This window comes from Spinacia oleracea, chromosome 1 (assembly GCF_020520425.1).
Source record: "Spinacia oleracea cultivar Varoflay chromosome 1, BTI_SOV_V1, whole genome shotgun sequence".
Classification (NCBI taxonomy): Eukaryota; Viridiplantae; Streptophyta; class Magnoliopsida; order Caryophyllales; family Amaranthaceae; genus Spinacia; species Spinacia oleracea.
The window spans coordinates 38144561-38158600 of record NC_079487.1 but is presented as its reverse complement, the minus strand read 5'-3'; the positions used below and the strand labels follow the sequence as shown (position 1 = coordinate 38158600).

Here is a 14040-nt window from a genome sequence, read left to right as displayed (position 1 = left end):
TTAATTTCACAATTTTAGGGCGAAAAATCGAAAATTTATTATTCAATTGATTTCCGATTATCATGGATTCAAGCCTAGGTCATAAAAATTTAAAATTTATCATAAATTTACAATTTTTATGGTGGTTTTTAATCATAGGTTTCTAATTAAATTATAATTAATTATGAAAATCAAATTAATTCTAAATTATTCTAATTTTCAACAAATTAATCATAATTACAAATTAGATTGCATAATTAACAAGGCTAGGCATTCAAACTTGTTAAACATATACAGTAGGTCAATCAAAAATTCAAGATTTATCAACAAGAATCGCAAATATTTAATTTAACATCTTAAATTTACGAAATTTTGCATTCGAAAAACTAAAACCTTCGAAAAGTCATAGTTAGGCTTCGAATTTGAGAATTCTGGGTTCGGCAAAAAAATATTATTTTTGTCAAAATTTTAGAATGCCTTTTACATGCGGAATTGACACAAAAATCACTCGATTTGGATGAGTAACGAAGAAACTGCCGAAAAACTGCGTACGTATAATTAAATAAACGCAATTTGCAATTAATTAACAATTACGAAAATTAATCACCCCTTTTAATTCTTGCAAATTTGTAATATTTAACCATGTTCATGCAATTTAGATTATGAAAATAATAAGAGGCTCTGATACCACTGTTAGGTTATGATACATATGACAATTCATAAATCATGCGGAAAAAACCATTAAGCCAGGAATACATATTATTTACACATAATCATATAGCATAATTTAGATGCATACTCTTTGTTGCGTGCCTTCCCTAGCTGCGCCCGAACCGAACAAGAACAAGTCTTTGGGACTCCAAGTGTCGTCCCTCTGTAGATAGTCCACAGCATGTCCGAATCCGCCTTAAGATTGACCAACTAGAATCGCCCTTAAGGTACTATTATTTTCGGCTAAATGGGCAAGAGTTATGGCTGATTTTTCTGCTTAAAAATCCTAGTTTTGAATACTTGAAAACTTCTGTATAAATAATGACCCCTAGGCCCTTATTTATAGAGGTATGGAAAAGGAATTGTAATCCTACTAGGATGTGGATTTGTTAATTAGAACTTTATTAGGACTCTAAATAACAAAGCAATTCTAATAAGATTAGGATTTTAATCTTCGCACGAATCCCAATAGAATTAGGATTTCCGGCTTACGCATCGCACAAGCCGTGCACCCGCGCAGGCCTTGCGGCCCACGACAAGCGCACAACCCATGTGCGGTGCTGCGTGCGCGCGCGCGCCCTTGGCTGGGCCTGGCCTTGCGCTGGGCCTGGTCGAGGCGTGCGTTGCGTGCGGCTCGCTGGGCGATGGCCTGGCTTCGTGCTGGGCCTTCGTCTAGCGGGCCTCGTCCGATGCTAATTCGTACGATACGCTTCCGATTAAATTCCCGATTCCGGAATTCATTTCCGATACGAACAACATTTAATATTTCCGATTCCGGAATTAATTTCCGTTTCGAACAAATATTTAATATTTCCGTTTCCGGAATTATTTTCCGATTCCGATAATATTTCCGTTTCTGACAATATTTCCGTTTCCGGCAATATTTCCGATTCCGGCAATATTTCCTATTTCCGATAATATTTTCCGATACGTACCATGTTTCCGTTTCCGGCAACATCTACGACTTGGATAATATTTATATTTCCGATACGATCCATATTTCCGTTTCCGGCAATATCATCGTTTCCGGAGTATTCATTTCTTGCCTGTGACGATCTCAGCTCCCACTGAAACCAAGATCCGTCGATTCCGAATATCCATAGATGGAGTATTTAATGCCATTAAATACTTGATCCGTTTACGTACTATTTGTGTGACCCTACGGGTTCAGTCAAGAGTAAGCTGTGGATTAATATCATTAATTCCACTTGAACTGAAGCGGCCTCTAGCTAGGCATTCAGCTCACTTGATCTCACTGAATTATTAACTTGTTAATTAATACTGAACCGCATTTATTAGACTTAACATAGAATGCATACTTGGACCAAGGGCATTATTTCCTTCAGAAAATTTTCGATTTCTTTACTGAAAGTCGCACCTCACGGCTTTGTTAAGAGTAGCACACCATTTTAAAGATCGCTCGCACTTACCAGCACGATCCCAAACACAATCAAGGACATTACAAAATGCGTATCCCCAAAGAACCTCTTTGACAAAAAATGACCGACGAGCCCAATTGCTTGGGGGCTCGCGAAAGAAAATATATATTTCAAAAAAAAAGTATGCAAAGTTAAAACAATATTCCCAGACTACGCTGTACAAAGTCCCGTGTTTGGATAATCTCAAAAAAAAATAAAACCAGTTTACGACCTCAAGACAAAGGTCGCCGTTGATACTTATGCATAGTCCCCTAATCAAGGACCCCAGGTAATGGCAAAATTGAGCCGAAAAGACTAGCTCAAAACCATGAAAAGGTGATGACCACGAGACTATGGTCCATCTAAACACATTGTCAACCCACATTCAGGTTGCAACTAAACCCGAACATCCCTCGGAAGAATTCGCTCCTACAAGAATAAATAAAAAGAAATTCTCAAAAGAAATCACAAGAAAAAAATGAAATAGGGACTTGCCCCACCTCAATCGGGCAAGATCGCGGCACGCGAATCCCAAATCAAAAAAACGAATTCAGGGACGTCCACCCTCAGCGGACAGGGCTTTCCCACCCTCAGCGGGCGGGGTCTGCGTCACTAGCCGCGCAGGTCCTCAGTTTTCGAAAAATAGAATCTTCAAAAACAAAATGAAACAGGCTCGCCATCTTCAGCCGGCGGGGTCTACGTCACAAACCACGTAGGTCCTTATTTTCAAAAAAAAACACAAAACAAATTTCAAAATAGATTCGTCCACTTCTATCGGACGGGGTGTCCACCCTTAGCGGACAGGTTCGCCATCTTTAGCCGACGGGGTCTACGTCACAAGCCGCGTAGGTCCTTATTTTCAAATTTCAAAATAGATTCGTCCACTTCTATCGGACGGGGTGTCCACCCTTAGCGGACAGGTTCGCCATCTTTAGCCGGCGGGGTCTACGTCACAAGCCGCGTAGGTCCTTATTTTCAAAATTCAAAATAGATTCGTCCACTTCTATCGGACGGGGTGTCCACCCTTAACGGACAGGCTCGCCATCTTTAGCCGGCGGGGTCTGCGTCACTAACCGCGCAGGTCCTTAGTCGTTGCAACGATAACTTTTTTCTGGTTTTCCCTTTTTCCAAAAATTAAAAGGATTGGTTTTCCGCTTTTTCCAAAAAAGAGCGATGTGCTGGATTTTCCTTCGTTTTACGTCCCATAAAAACAAGGGGGTTTTCTCGTTTAGCTAACCCTAAAAATGAGAATCTTTAAAAACATTTTTACCTCGTGATTGGGCTTGGCCAGGCCAAATTACCCTTTATAGCTTTGATTTCGAAAAACTCTGTAGCTACTCCCAATGACAAAGTGAGGGAGTTTCTACGCACCTTTAGATCCTTCCAATGACAAAGTGAGGAAGTTTCTATACTATCCGTTCACAAATCCCAATGACACGTGAGGGATATGTCGACACTTCAAGGGATGACCCTTAAGTCAAATGTTATCACTCGGGGGCTCGTGAGACCCTCGCCAAAACAGGTCGCTATGGCTTGTGCGACGCACCCCGTCAAATACTTTGACCATCGTCTTACTCCAAGACTCAGTCAAAGTGGGGGCTAACTGTAGACACCTACTTTTGTCCCCATTCCCGAAAGGGAAGGTTCGATGATGAGAACGTAAATCTCCACTTGACAACGCATCTCCTATAAAATAACGAATCTCATTACCCCTTTTCATTTCACCCGAAACCTACTATTTATGGAAACCTGCTAAAAATAGTAACTGCCGTAATGGGTAGTTGTTAAAAGTGGCAAGTCATAAAAGATAGAAACCTGTCAGAATTAGGTGTTGCACTCCAACATAAATCCTAAATGAGATAGAAATTACGAGAGAATCATATTCCTAATATGATTCGAAAGTAAGAGTCACGTATTAATTAAAATCCTAACGAGCCTAGAGTTCGTAACGGGCCCAGACGCATTCCGTCATGAAATTGATACGCACTAAAAGACTCGATTAAGTCTCAAACACTCCGGATTCTAGGAATCCGAATCTGACAAAGAACTCGGCCCAGACATCACTTTCAACGCCCGGAGCTGGGCGCCGAAATCTTTAACGCCCAGCCCTGGGCGTCGAAATTGCATGGATCTCTATTTTCAACGCCCAGCCCTGGGTGCCGAAATCTTTGACGCCCAGGCCTGGGCGCTGAAAATACTTGGGTACGTGTTTTTTCCTAATTCTTTGTGGATTAGAACTCTGCAATTCTATCTTTCCACGAACTCTTCCCTATAAATACAGCCCCAAATTCGACGTGAAAAGGACACACAACACACAATTCATATTCTGAGTATTGACTCCAACCCTTAGCCTAAGCCTCACGATGCGAAACTGTTCACGCGTTCTGTCGCAATCGATCCATAAATCGAACAGAACGTATCCTGTCCCATAATTGAGATTCGTTAAATAAAAAGGAGAAATAGCAAAGTCAAAGTGGTTAGTTTTCTGAGAACCGTGACGCACCGCTCAAGGGTGCGTCGTAATGTGTCGCTTTTGGATGATTTAACTACTTTCCTCGCCCTTTTTATGAACTGTTAAACTAACTAAATCTGATTGTTCTATCACGCCTAAAAAATATAATATTTTCGGGAAATTGGATTATCATGCTAGGTCCCTTAATACTACTTAAATCAGATAATCACGATCGATCTAGTATTATATGTTGCATATTGCTAAAATCAACTCAGATTAGTTTAATAGTTAACGCATGTCCCTTCAATTATTTATGCTGAGCTAGTAAGGATATCCTGCCTCTGGAGTTATCGACGAGCGAAGTACTCCTCTCGGTAGTTACAGTCCCTTGAACCCTCAATCTCTACCTTGCGGGTGTATGTTGAGAGATCCCCACACCAGGGATCACAAGGGAACCTACGGCTGTCGTGGTCAAACATAATTGCACTCCCTTTATGTCACGATAATCGGGTTTTGTCAGTTTTTCTCATTGTTGTTAAAAACTGAATGGCGACTCCTATATTACTAGTCAATTGGGTGTAAACTCACAGGAAATCCAATTACACTTGATTGAATAAAAAGAATCGTCACACCCGCGAGGGACGAGGTCACGCATTAGCCTCGTGCTTTTTCGACCCCCTCACAAACATAAATCCTAAAAGAGATAGAAATTGCGAGAGAATCCTATTCCTAATATGATTCGTAAATAAGAGTCACGTATTAATAAAAATCCTAACGAGCCTAGAGTTCGTAACGGGCCCAGACGCATCCCGTCACAAGGTTAATACGCACTAAAATACTCAATTAAATCTCAAATACTCCGGATTCTAGGAATCCGAATCTGACTAAGAAAAACAGCCCAAACCCTATTTTCAACGCCTGGCTCTGGGCGCCGAAATCTTCGGCGCCCAGGCCTGGGCGCTGAAAATACCTGGTACGTGTTTTTTCCTAATTCCTCGTGGATTAGAGTTCTGCAATTCTATCTTTCCACGAACTCTTTTCTATAAATAGGGCCTTAAGTTTGACGTGAAAAGGACACACAACACACAATTATTATTCTGAGTATTGACTCTACACCCCTAAGCCTAAGCCTCACGCTGCAAAACTGATCACGCGTTCTGTCGCAATGTTGTTTTCTGTAGATGCAATTCTCTGTCAGTTGAAGATGAGGTGTCCGTACCTTCCTCAAACATTCCTCAATGTCACGGGAATATAGTATGGCAAGGTGGCAAGGTTAGTACAATAACTGGATACAGTGACTTCTAATAATTTGATCCATGTAATGATCAATAAGAGTTATGTTTTCTAAGTATGTTCTTTCTGGAAGTTTACCAAGAAAAATCTTAAAATTAGTAACTATGTTGTTCAGAAACAGAAACCGAATAAGGGCTACTATGCCTTGGAAATTAGGAAATGGATTTTTGAGAAGTAGGAAACAGAATTTTACAAAATTTCAAATATGATAGATATGATAGTATATGAAGTATTAGTTAGTGAGTTACATTGTAATACCTCGTATTTTTCTGTATTTATAAATATATTTTATTATATTTATAAAGTATTTTTATGATTTTTAGAATTTAAACCGCATTTAAATATTATTTAAATGTATTCTTAATTAATTAGAATATTTATTATTTTAATTAATTACAAAAAGAATTTATTATTTCATGTTGAGAATTTAATTGGGTTTCAAAAGTAAAACGATTTTTAATTAATCTAGCCCAATTCAATTCCAAGTTCAAGTCCAAACAAATTAAGCAAGCTCGTCTTATGTTTAATGAAGCTCGAAAGGGAATCCTAAAGCCTAGCCCATTCTGGAGTTTTCTAAGCCTATAAATAGAGGTGCTCAACCCTCAAAATCTCTCACTATTATTCATTAAACCTAAAAGTAAAACTCTAACCCTAAATTCCTCTTTCTTTCGTCGAACTTATCTTTGGCCGTTTTTCTCCTATTTGCGTTGGTTTTCAGAAAAAGGTTTCTTCTACAAAATTGTAGATACCGAAAAGTTATTGAACTTTGCCTCAAGAATCAATCGATTCTGGGTTATAGATTAGAAGTTATAAGCATTCTAAATTCCTGCTGCAGTTTTTTACTTTCCCCTTTTCTCTGCCTTCCCTTGCGTCGTGCCCAGCCCCGAGCACTCGACCTCATCACTCATTCCTTGTTGCTTGCTGCCCTCGTGCCTTCGTTCGTGCAACCACTCGCCTCACACACTCTCGCTCCCATACTGCCCTCGTGCCGCACAGCACATCAACAACCTTGCGTGCTATTGCGTGTTATTGTTTGTTGTCGTTGTCGCTGCTTGTTGCCCTCGACACAGCCACACATACTCGCACACTCTCTCTCTCACTCGTGCTCGCTGCCGAGCCGTGCTGCTGCCCCTGCCTTGTGCTTGCACCGCACGCAACACACACACACAACCGTGTGTTGTGTGTATCATACTCCGTATATTTTCGATCCTTTTTCGCCCAATCACATTCAATTCGTGATTGTACTGTGCTATAGGCCGGATTGGTATAATTCTCTTCTTCCTTGCTTATTCTATTTCAATTCCGTATTTTAAATTATATTATTATTATTATTGGTTTTGATTAATTAAAATGTTGGAACGGTTATGAACACCGTGTTTTAATGTTTTCGTATTTGAATTGATGAGATTGATTTTAATTATGAGAACTATTATTTTCAGATTTAGTAATTAATTAAAGTGTCAATTTTTATGGTCAAAACATGGTTTTATTGATGACCTATTGATAGGATTTTAATTCCAATTGTTTAGGCGGTTGATTCACATAATTTAATGACGATTTAAATTATGGTAATCAACTTAAATTTTCAGATTTATTATAAAGCTTTAAAGTGTTGATTTTTAATTTTTAAGGTCAAAAGTCAATGTTTTTAAACTAGGACTTGAGTTGACTATTTGAGACTATCAATTTTAATGAATAACGATTAATTTCTAATTAAAACAAAGGTTTTAGAATCTTAAATAGTTGCTGGAAATTTAGTAAACATGGATAATAATTAAGGTTCTCCATTTTGTTTATAGGAGTTGATTTCTAGCTTTGAGTCGTGATTCGCATAGTGGCCCCCGTACTTAGGTATTCCAGGTACGTACAAATCTAGGGCGACCACAATAATTGTCAAGGGACACTACGTGATTATTTATTGATGTGAATCATATTACGTGAACTTGGTGAATTCATATTTGATTTGGTGGACAATCATGTGAATTATTATTTATTGGAATTATCGATTTGTTGATTGAACAAGCATGTTGGGACTATTGTGAGTATGGATTTCTTTGTCAATCATGTTGTTCAATATTTATGCATGTATGGTTTGTTTCACATGCAAGGGATGGATTATTTATTGTTATGCAATTATTCGTGCCTTGTTGCACTATTTATTTTACCACATGTGAGGGTTCGCTCACGTAAGCCACCGCACATGTAGGGTTCAGTTGGGAATATTTTATATGAAATGAATTACGATTTGTCGTGCAAGGGCACAACCCTCATGTTAATAGGCATGATGTGGAATCTCACCTTTTGTGAGAAGGAACTTGGTAGTAATTTCACTACGTCTTGGTTGATTGATCACAATTCCTAAAGGATTAAAATGAGATTGTTTTGGTTGTCGTTTATTAATGTATGTATGTATGTATGTATGTATGTATGTATGTATGTATGCATGTATGTATGTATGTATGTATGCATGTATGTATGTATGTATGTATGTATGTATGTATGTATGTATGTATGTATGTATGTTGAGTCTCGAGTTCGCCTTTAATAAAATATTAATAAACGTAAAGTGCAACCAGAACAAGTTTCAAAACTCTTGGAACGTATATACCTTGAGTGTGAACAATGGGGGGAGACTTGCCGGAAAGCTTAAATCTCCTACTAATGATACAAGACGTTGTTTCATTCAATTTATGCGCTGGAATTCCGTCGGTATGGCCCGACACTCGGTATGGTCCGATATTTTATTGTTTATTATGGTGTTTGGTGGGCTCCCAACACCCTTCCTTTATGGAACATTCTTTTGGCCCGTTCGAAGCTTATTCTAATTAAATTGTGAGTCAAGAGTCGAGTCAAGAGTCGAGTCTTGTATTCATGATTTACTTGTTATTTATTAAATGGCTTTTGCATGTTGACTAGTACTTAAGCGAGTGATTCATGTTTATAGTTTTATTTCACTCTACGTGCCTTGTGTCTTTCGGTCATTGCCTTCTGAAGGAAATAATGCCCTTGGTCCAAGTATGCATTTAATGTTAAGTCTAATAAATGCGGTTCAGTATTAATTAACAAGTTAATAAATTCAGTGAGATCAAGTGAGCTGAATGCCTAGCTAGAGGCCGCTTCAGTTCAAGTGGAATTAATGATATTAATCCACAGCTTACTCTTGACTGAACCCGTAGGGTCACACAAATAGTACGTTAACGGATCAAGTATTTAATGGAATTAAATACTCCATCAATGGATATTCGGAATCGACGGATCTTGGTTTCAGTGGGAGCTGAGATAGTCAAAAGCAAGAAATGAATACTCCGGAAACGATGATATTGCCGGAAACGAAAATATGGATCGTATCGGAAATATAAATATTATCCAAGTCGTAGATGTTTCCGGAAACGGAAACATGGTACGTATCGAAAAATATTATCGGAAATGGAAATATTACCGGAATCGGAAATATTACCGGAAACGGAAATATTGTCAGAATCGGAATTATTATCGGAATCGGAAAATAATTCCGGAAACGGAAATATTAAATATTTGTTCGAAACGGAAATTAATTCCAGAATCGGAAATGTTAAATATTGTTCGTATCGGAAATGAATTCCGGAATCGGGAATTTAATTTGAAAGCGTATCGTACGAATTAACATCGGACGAGGCTTGCTAGACGAAGGCCCAGCACGAAGCCAGGGCGACACCCAGCAAGCACGCATCCAACACGCCAAATGCTCGACCAGGCCCAACGCAAGGCCACGCCCAGCCAAGCCTTGGCGCGCGCAAGCTCAGCGATGAGCTGCGAGCAAAGTGGGCCTCGGCGATGTGCGCTGTGCGTGGGCCGCAAGGCTTGCGCATGGCGTGCGGTGCTTGGGCGCTGCGTGCATGCGTGCTACACGAATCCTAAAGTTATCGGGATTCGTCATATGATTAAATCCTAATCCTAATAGATAAAGTTTATTTAATAGTGTCCTAGCAGGATTCTAATTAAACTAAATTAGTATTCTAATAGGATTATAAGTCCTTTTCCATAACTCTATAAATAGGTGCCTAGGGTCACAAATTTATACACAACATTGAAGTATTCAAAGCTAAGATTTTGAAGCAAAAATCAGCCAAACACTTGCAACCATTTAGCCGAAATTCCTAGGAACCTTAAGGGCGATTCTAGTTGGTCAAGCTTAAGGCGGATCCGGACGTGTTGTGGACTATCTACGGAGGGACGACACTTGGAGTCCTAAAGACTTGTTCTTGTTCGGTTCGGGGGCAGCTAGGGAAGGCACGCTACAAAGTGTATGCATCTAAATTATGCTATATGATTATGTGTAAATAATATGTTTCCTGGCATTAAGGTTTTCCGCATGATTTATGTTTTTGTCATATGTATCATAACCTAACACCTTCGCCTTAATGACCCTATGATGATCCATCATTTTCACTTGCATTGTTGGGGAGTAGATTAATTTAGCAGGTTGGTAGATCAAAGTACGATCGAAATCATGTAGCTTGGGATGGTTGAGAGAGTTGCATTCTTTTGTGCTTTGAAACTAATTTTAAATTATACTTTATTCATATTTTGGGTTTATTGGATTTTAATACTTTGGTTTTTGGGCCGTTATGGTTCCAACTTGTAGGAGGCCTCAATAGTTATTATTTATGTTGGTTTGAAAGTTAGTTGACATTCATTTCCGCTGCGTAATTCTGGTACTAGCCTTAACCGTTATCACGGTGGCGGTAATACTTTAGTAATTCCTTTATTTTAAGTTGGAAAATGGTTTTATAAAAGCAAGGAATTATTAGGGTGTTACATACATTGCATATTATTAGTTATCTTTTATATAAATAAAGTGTATAATATTTTAATTTTAGATTCATTTTGTTTACTAAAAGAGTGACCGACATAAGCAAATACGTGCAACAGATTTTTTTTTTAACTAAGTTTCGAAGAATTTTCAGAAATAAAATGATTGAAACTCTTTTGGTGAATTGTCTCCCTGATAAAGCTAAGGGTGGAAAACCTTTTAGGTTCCCGAATTACCTTGCTGAACACAGCCAGTTCTGTCCACAGGTTGAGAATGTTTGGAGTACTGCTGGTGGTTCAGGTTCTGACATGTTCAAACTTTGGAATAAGCTGAAGTTGGTTAAGCTCAAATTGAAAACTCTGCATAAAGAAGAGTTTGCTGGTATAAAAGAGAGGGTTGATAGGCCAGACATCTTCTTAATTCTGTTCAAAGCTCACTGAAAACTTCTCCTAATGTTGATCTGTATGTGCAGGAAAAAGCTTGCATTGGAAACCTTAGGAAGTGGCTTAAGGTGGATGAGATTGCATTGAGGCAAAAATCTAGAATCCAGTGGTTGCAGGTGGGTGACACCAACCACCATCTCTTTTTTTCTTCTGTGAAAGAGAGAAACAAACAGAATAGGATCTCAGTGTTATTTGATGAGAATAACAATAAGCTAGTTGAATCAGATGTTATTCAAGAAGAAATGGTTTCTTTTTACAGGAAGTTGTTGGGGTCTGCTGCTAGTTCCTTGTCTGCAGTTCATATTCCTACCCTTGGAAGTGGGAATAAACTCAGTACTTCAGTTAGAAACTGGTTGTCTAGGGAGGTTACTACAATTGAGATAGATCAGGCTCTTAAGAGTATTGGTGATGACAAGGCACCAGGTTTGGATGGCCTCAATGTTGTGTTCTTTAAGAAAACTTGGCACATAATCAAAATGGATGTCTACAAGGCTGTACTGGAGGTGTTTAGAATTAACACCCTGCTAGCTCAATATAATTGTACCTCTATTAACCTTGTGCCAAAGGTTCCTAACCCTACTAAGGTCAAAGATTTTAGACCTATAGCCTGCTGCAATGTGATTTACAAGTTGGTCTCTAAGATTCTCACCACCAGAATGTAGAGTGTTATTGGTGATGTGGTTAGTGAATCTCAATCTGGGTTCATTCCTGGAAGGAAAATTTCTGATAACATTCTTCTTGCTACAGAACTGATTAAAGGTTACACAAGGGCACATGTATCTCCTAAGTATCTCCTAAAGGTGGATCTGAAAAAAGCTTATGACTCCATTGAGTGGTCATTCCTCAAAGATGTCATGATAGAACTTGGTTTTCCTGGTTGCTTTGTGAATTGGATTTTTACCTGCCTCACCACAGTGTCCTATAGTATTTTGATCAATGGGAAACCCACCAAACCTTTCAGTGCCAAGTAAGGATTGAGGCAAGGTGACCCCATGTCTCCATTATTGTTTGCAATTGGCATGAATATCTCACAAGGCCTTTGCAGCAGCTTCAAACTCAACTTGACTTCAATTTTCATCCTAAGTGTGAATTTTCAATTTTCAATTTTCAATTTTCCCGATGACTTAATTATGTTTTCCAGAGCTGACACTTAGTCTGTGCAAATAATGTTTGCTGCTTTTAATCAGTTTTCTGCAGCTTCAGGGTTGGAAGCCAATCTATATAAAAGTAATATTTACATTGGTGGGGAATCTCCTACTGAAAGAGCTTCAATAGTGTCTGTTGTGCACATCCAAGAAGGGCCTTTCCCCTTCAGGTATCTTGGAGTACCCCTGTCTACAAAGAAGTTGGCTTATAATCAATGTAGGCCATTAATTGATAAAGTGGTAGCTAGAGCTAAAACTTGGACAACTAGAAATCTTACCTATGCTGGCAGACTTCAACTAGTGCAGACAATACTTCTGAGCTTGCAGTCTTTCTGGTGCCAAATTTTCATTTTGCCTAAGAAGGTTATTAAGGAAATTCAGAACTTCTGCAGGATTTATCTGTGGACTAGTCACAGTGGTCCTTCAAGGATATCACTGGTTTCCTAGTGTGAGGGGGTCGAAAAAGCACGAGGCTAATGCGTGACCTCGTCCCTCGTGGGTGTGACGCTTCTTTTTGTCAAATCAAGTGTAATTGGATTTCCTGTGAGTTTACACCCAATTGACTAGTAATATAGGAGTCGCCATTCAGTTTTTAACGACAATGAGAAAAACTGACAAAACCCGGTTATCGTGACATAAAGGGAGTGCAATTATGTTTGGCCACGACGGCCATAGGTTCCCTTGTGCAATATAATTGTGTGTTGTTGTGTCCTTTTCACGTCGAACTTAAGGCCCTATTTATAGAAAAGAGTTCGTGGAAAGATAGAATTGCAGAACTCTAATCCACGAGGAATTAGGAAAAAACACGTACCAGGTATTTTCAGCGCCCAGGCCTGGGCGCTGAAGATTTCGGCGCCCAGAGCCAGGCGTTGAAAATAGGATCTGGGCTGTTTTTCTTAGTCAGATTCGGATTCCTAGAATCCGGAGTATTTGAGATTTAATTGATTCTTTTAGTGCGTATGAACCTTGTGACGGGATGCGTCTGGGCCCGTTACGAACTCTAGGCTCGTTAGGATTTTAATTAATACGTGACTCTTACTTTCGAATCATATTAGGAATAGGATTCTCTCGCAATTTCTATCTCATTTAGGATTTATGTTGGAGTGCAACACCTAATTCTGACAGGTTTCTATCTTTTATGACTTGCCACTTTTAACAACTACCCATTACGGCAGTTACTATTTTTAACAGGTTTCCATAAATAGCAGGTTTCTATAAATAGCAGGTTTTGGGTGAAATGAAAAGGGGAATTGAGATTCGTTATTTTATAGGAGATGCGTTGTCAAGTGGAGATTTACGTTCTCATCATCGAACCTTCCCTTTCGGGAATGGGGACAAAAGTAGGTGTCTACACCTAGCACATCATGTGCCTTCCAATATGTGCAGGTGGTTGGAATTTGAAAGAGATGAGTTTGTGCAACAAGGCTGCAGTGGCTAAGCTTCTTCGGGCTTTAACACATAAGAAAGACAAGTTGTGGTGTAGGTGTGTGCACACATATTACATTAAAGGTAGACCTTTATCTACTCACTGGCGTGCTTCAATGTCTTGGCCATTGAGGAAGATCTTGTACTCAGATGATTGATGATGTTGGGGGATGGGATAATGTATGCCAAAAGGGGAAATTCTCTATCAAAAAATGTATCAGTGTCTCATGGGTGATCATGTGAAGGTTCCTTGGAGAAGGGTTATGTGTAACAACAGGGCCACCCATAAGAGCTTGTTTATCACTTAGCTTGCACTTTGGAATAGACTCCCTACTAGGGACAGGCTTTTGACTTGGAAGGTTACTACCACTGACAGTTGCCC

General features: G+C 39.1%; 1 protein-coding gene across 1 annotated transcript; it reads left to right on the top strand.

Moving 5' to 3' along the window:
- Positions 1–10806: 10806 nt before the first annotated feature.
- On the top strand, positions 10807–12059 carry LOC130463913 (uncharacterized). The gene is made up of 3 exons (XM_056833198.1): positions 10807–11040; positions 11118–11654; positions 11751–12059. The coding sequence occupies exons 1-3, from the start codon at positions 10807–10809 to the stop codon at positions 12057–12059; spliced, it is 1080 nt and encodes a 359-aa protein (XP_056689176.1).
- The last annotated feature ends 1981 nt before the right edge of the window (positions 12060–14040 follow it).

Excerpts from the sequence above, each read along its gene's own strand:
- LOC130463913 (XM_056833198.1), top strand. The coding sequence starts at position 10,807 with ATGATTGAAACTCTTTTGGTGAATTGTCTCCCTGATAAAGCTAAGGGT. Across the intron at positions 11,041-11,117 it reads TTGCTGGTATAAAAGAGAGG|GAAAAAGCTTGCATTGGAAA; the intron begins GTTGATAGGCCA and ends CTGTATGTGCAG. Across the intron at positions 11,655-11,750 it reads CTATTAACCTTGTGCCAAAG|AGTGTTATTGGTGATGTGGT; the intron begins GTTCCTAACCCT and ends ACCAGAATGTAG.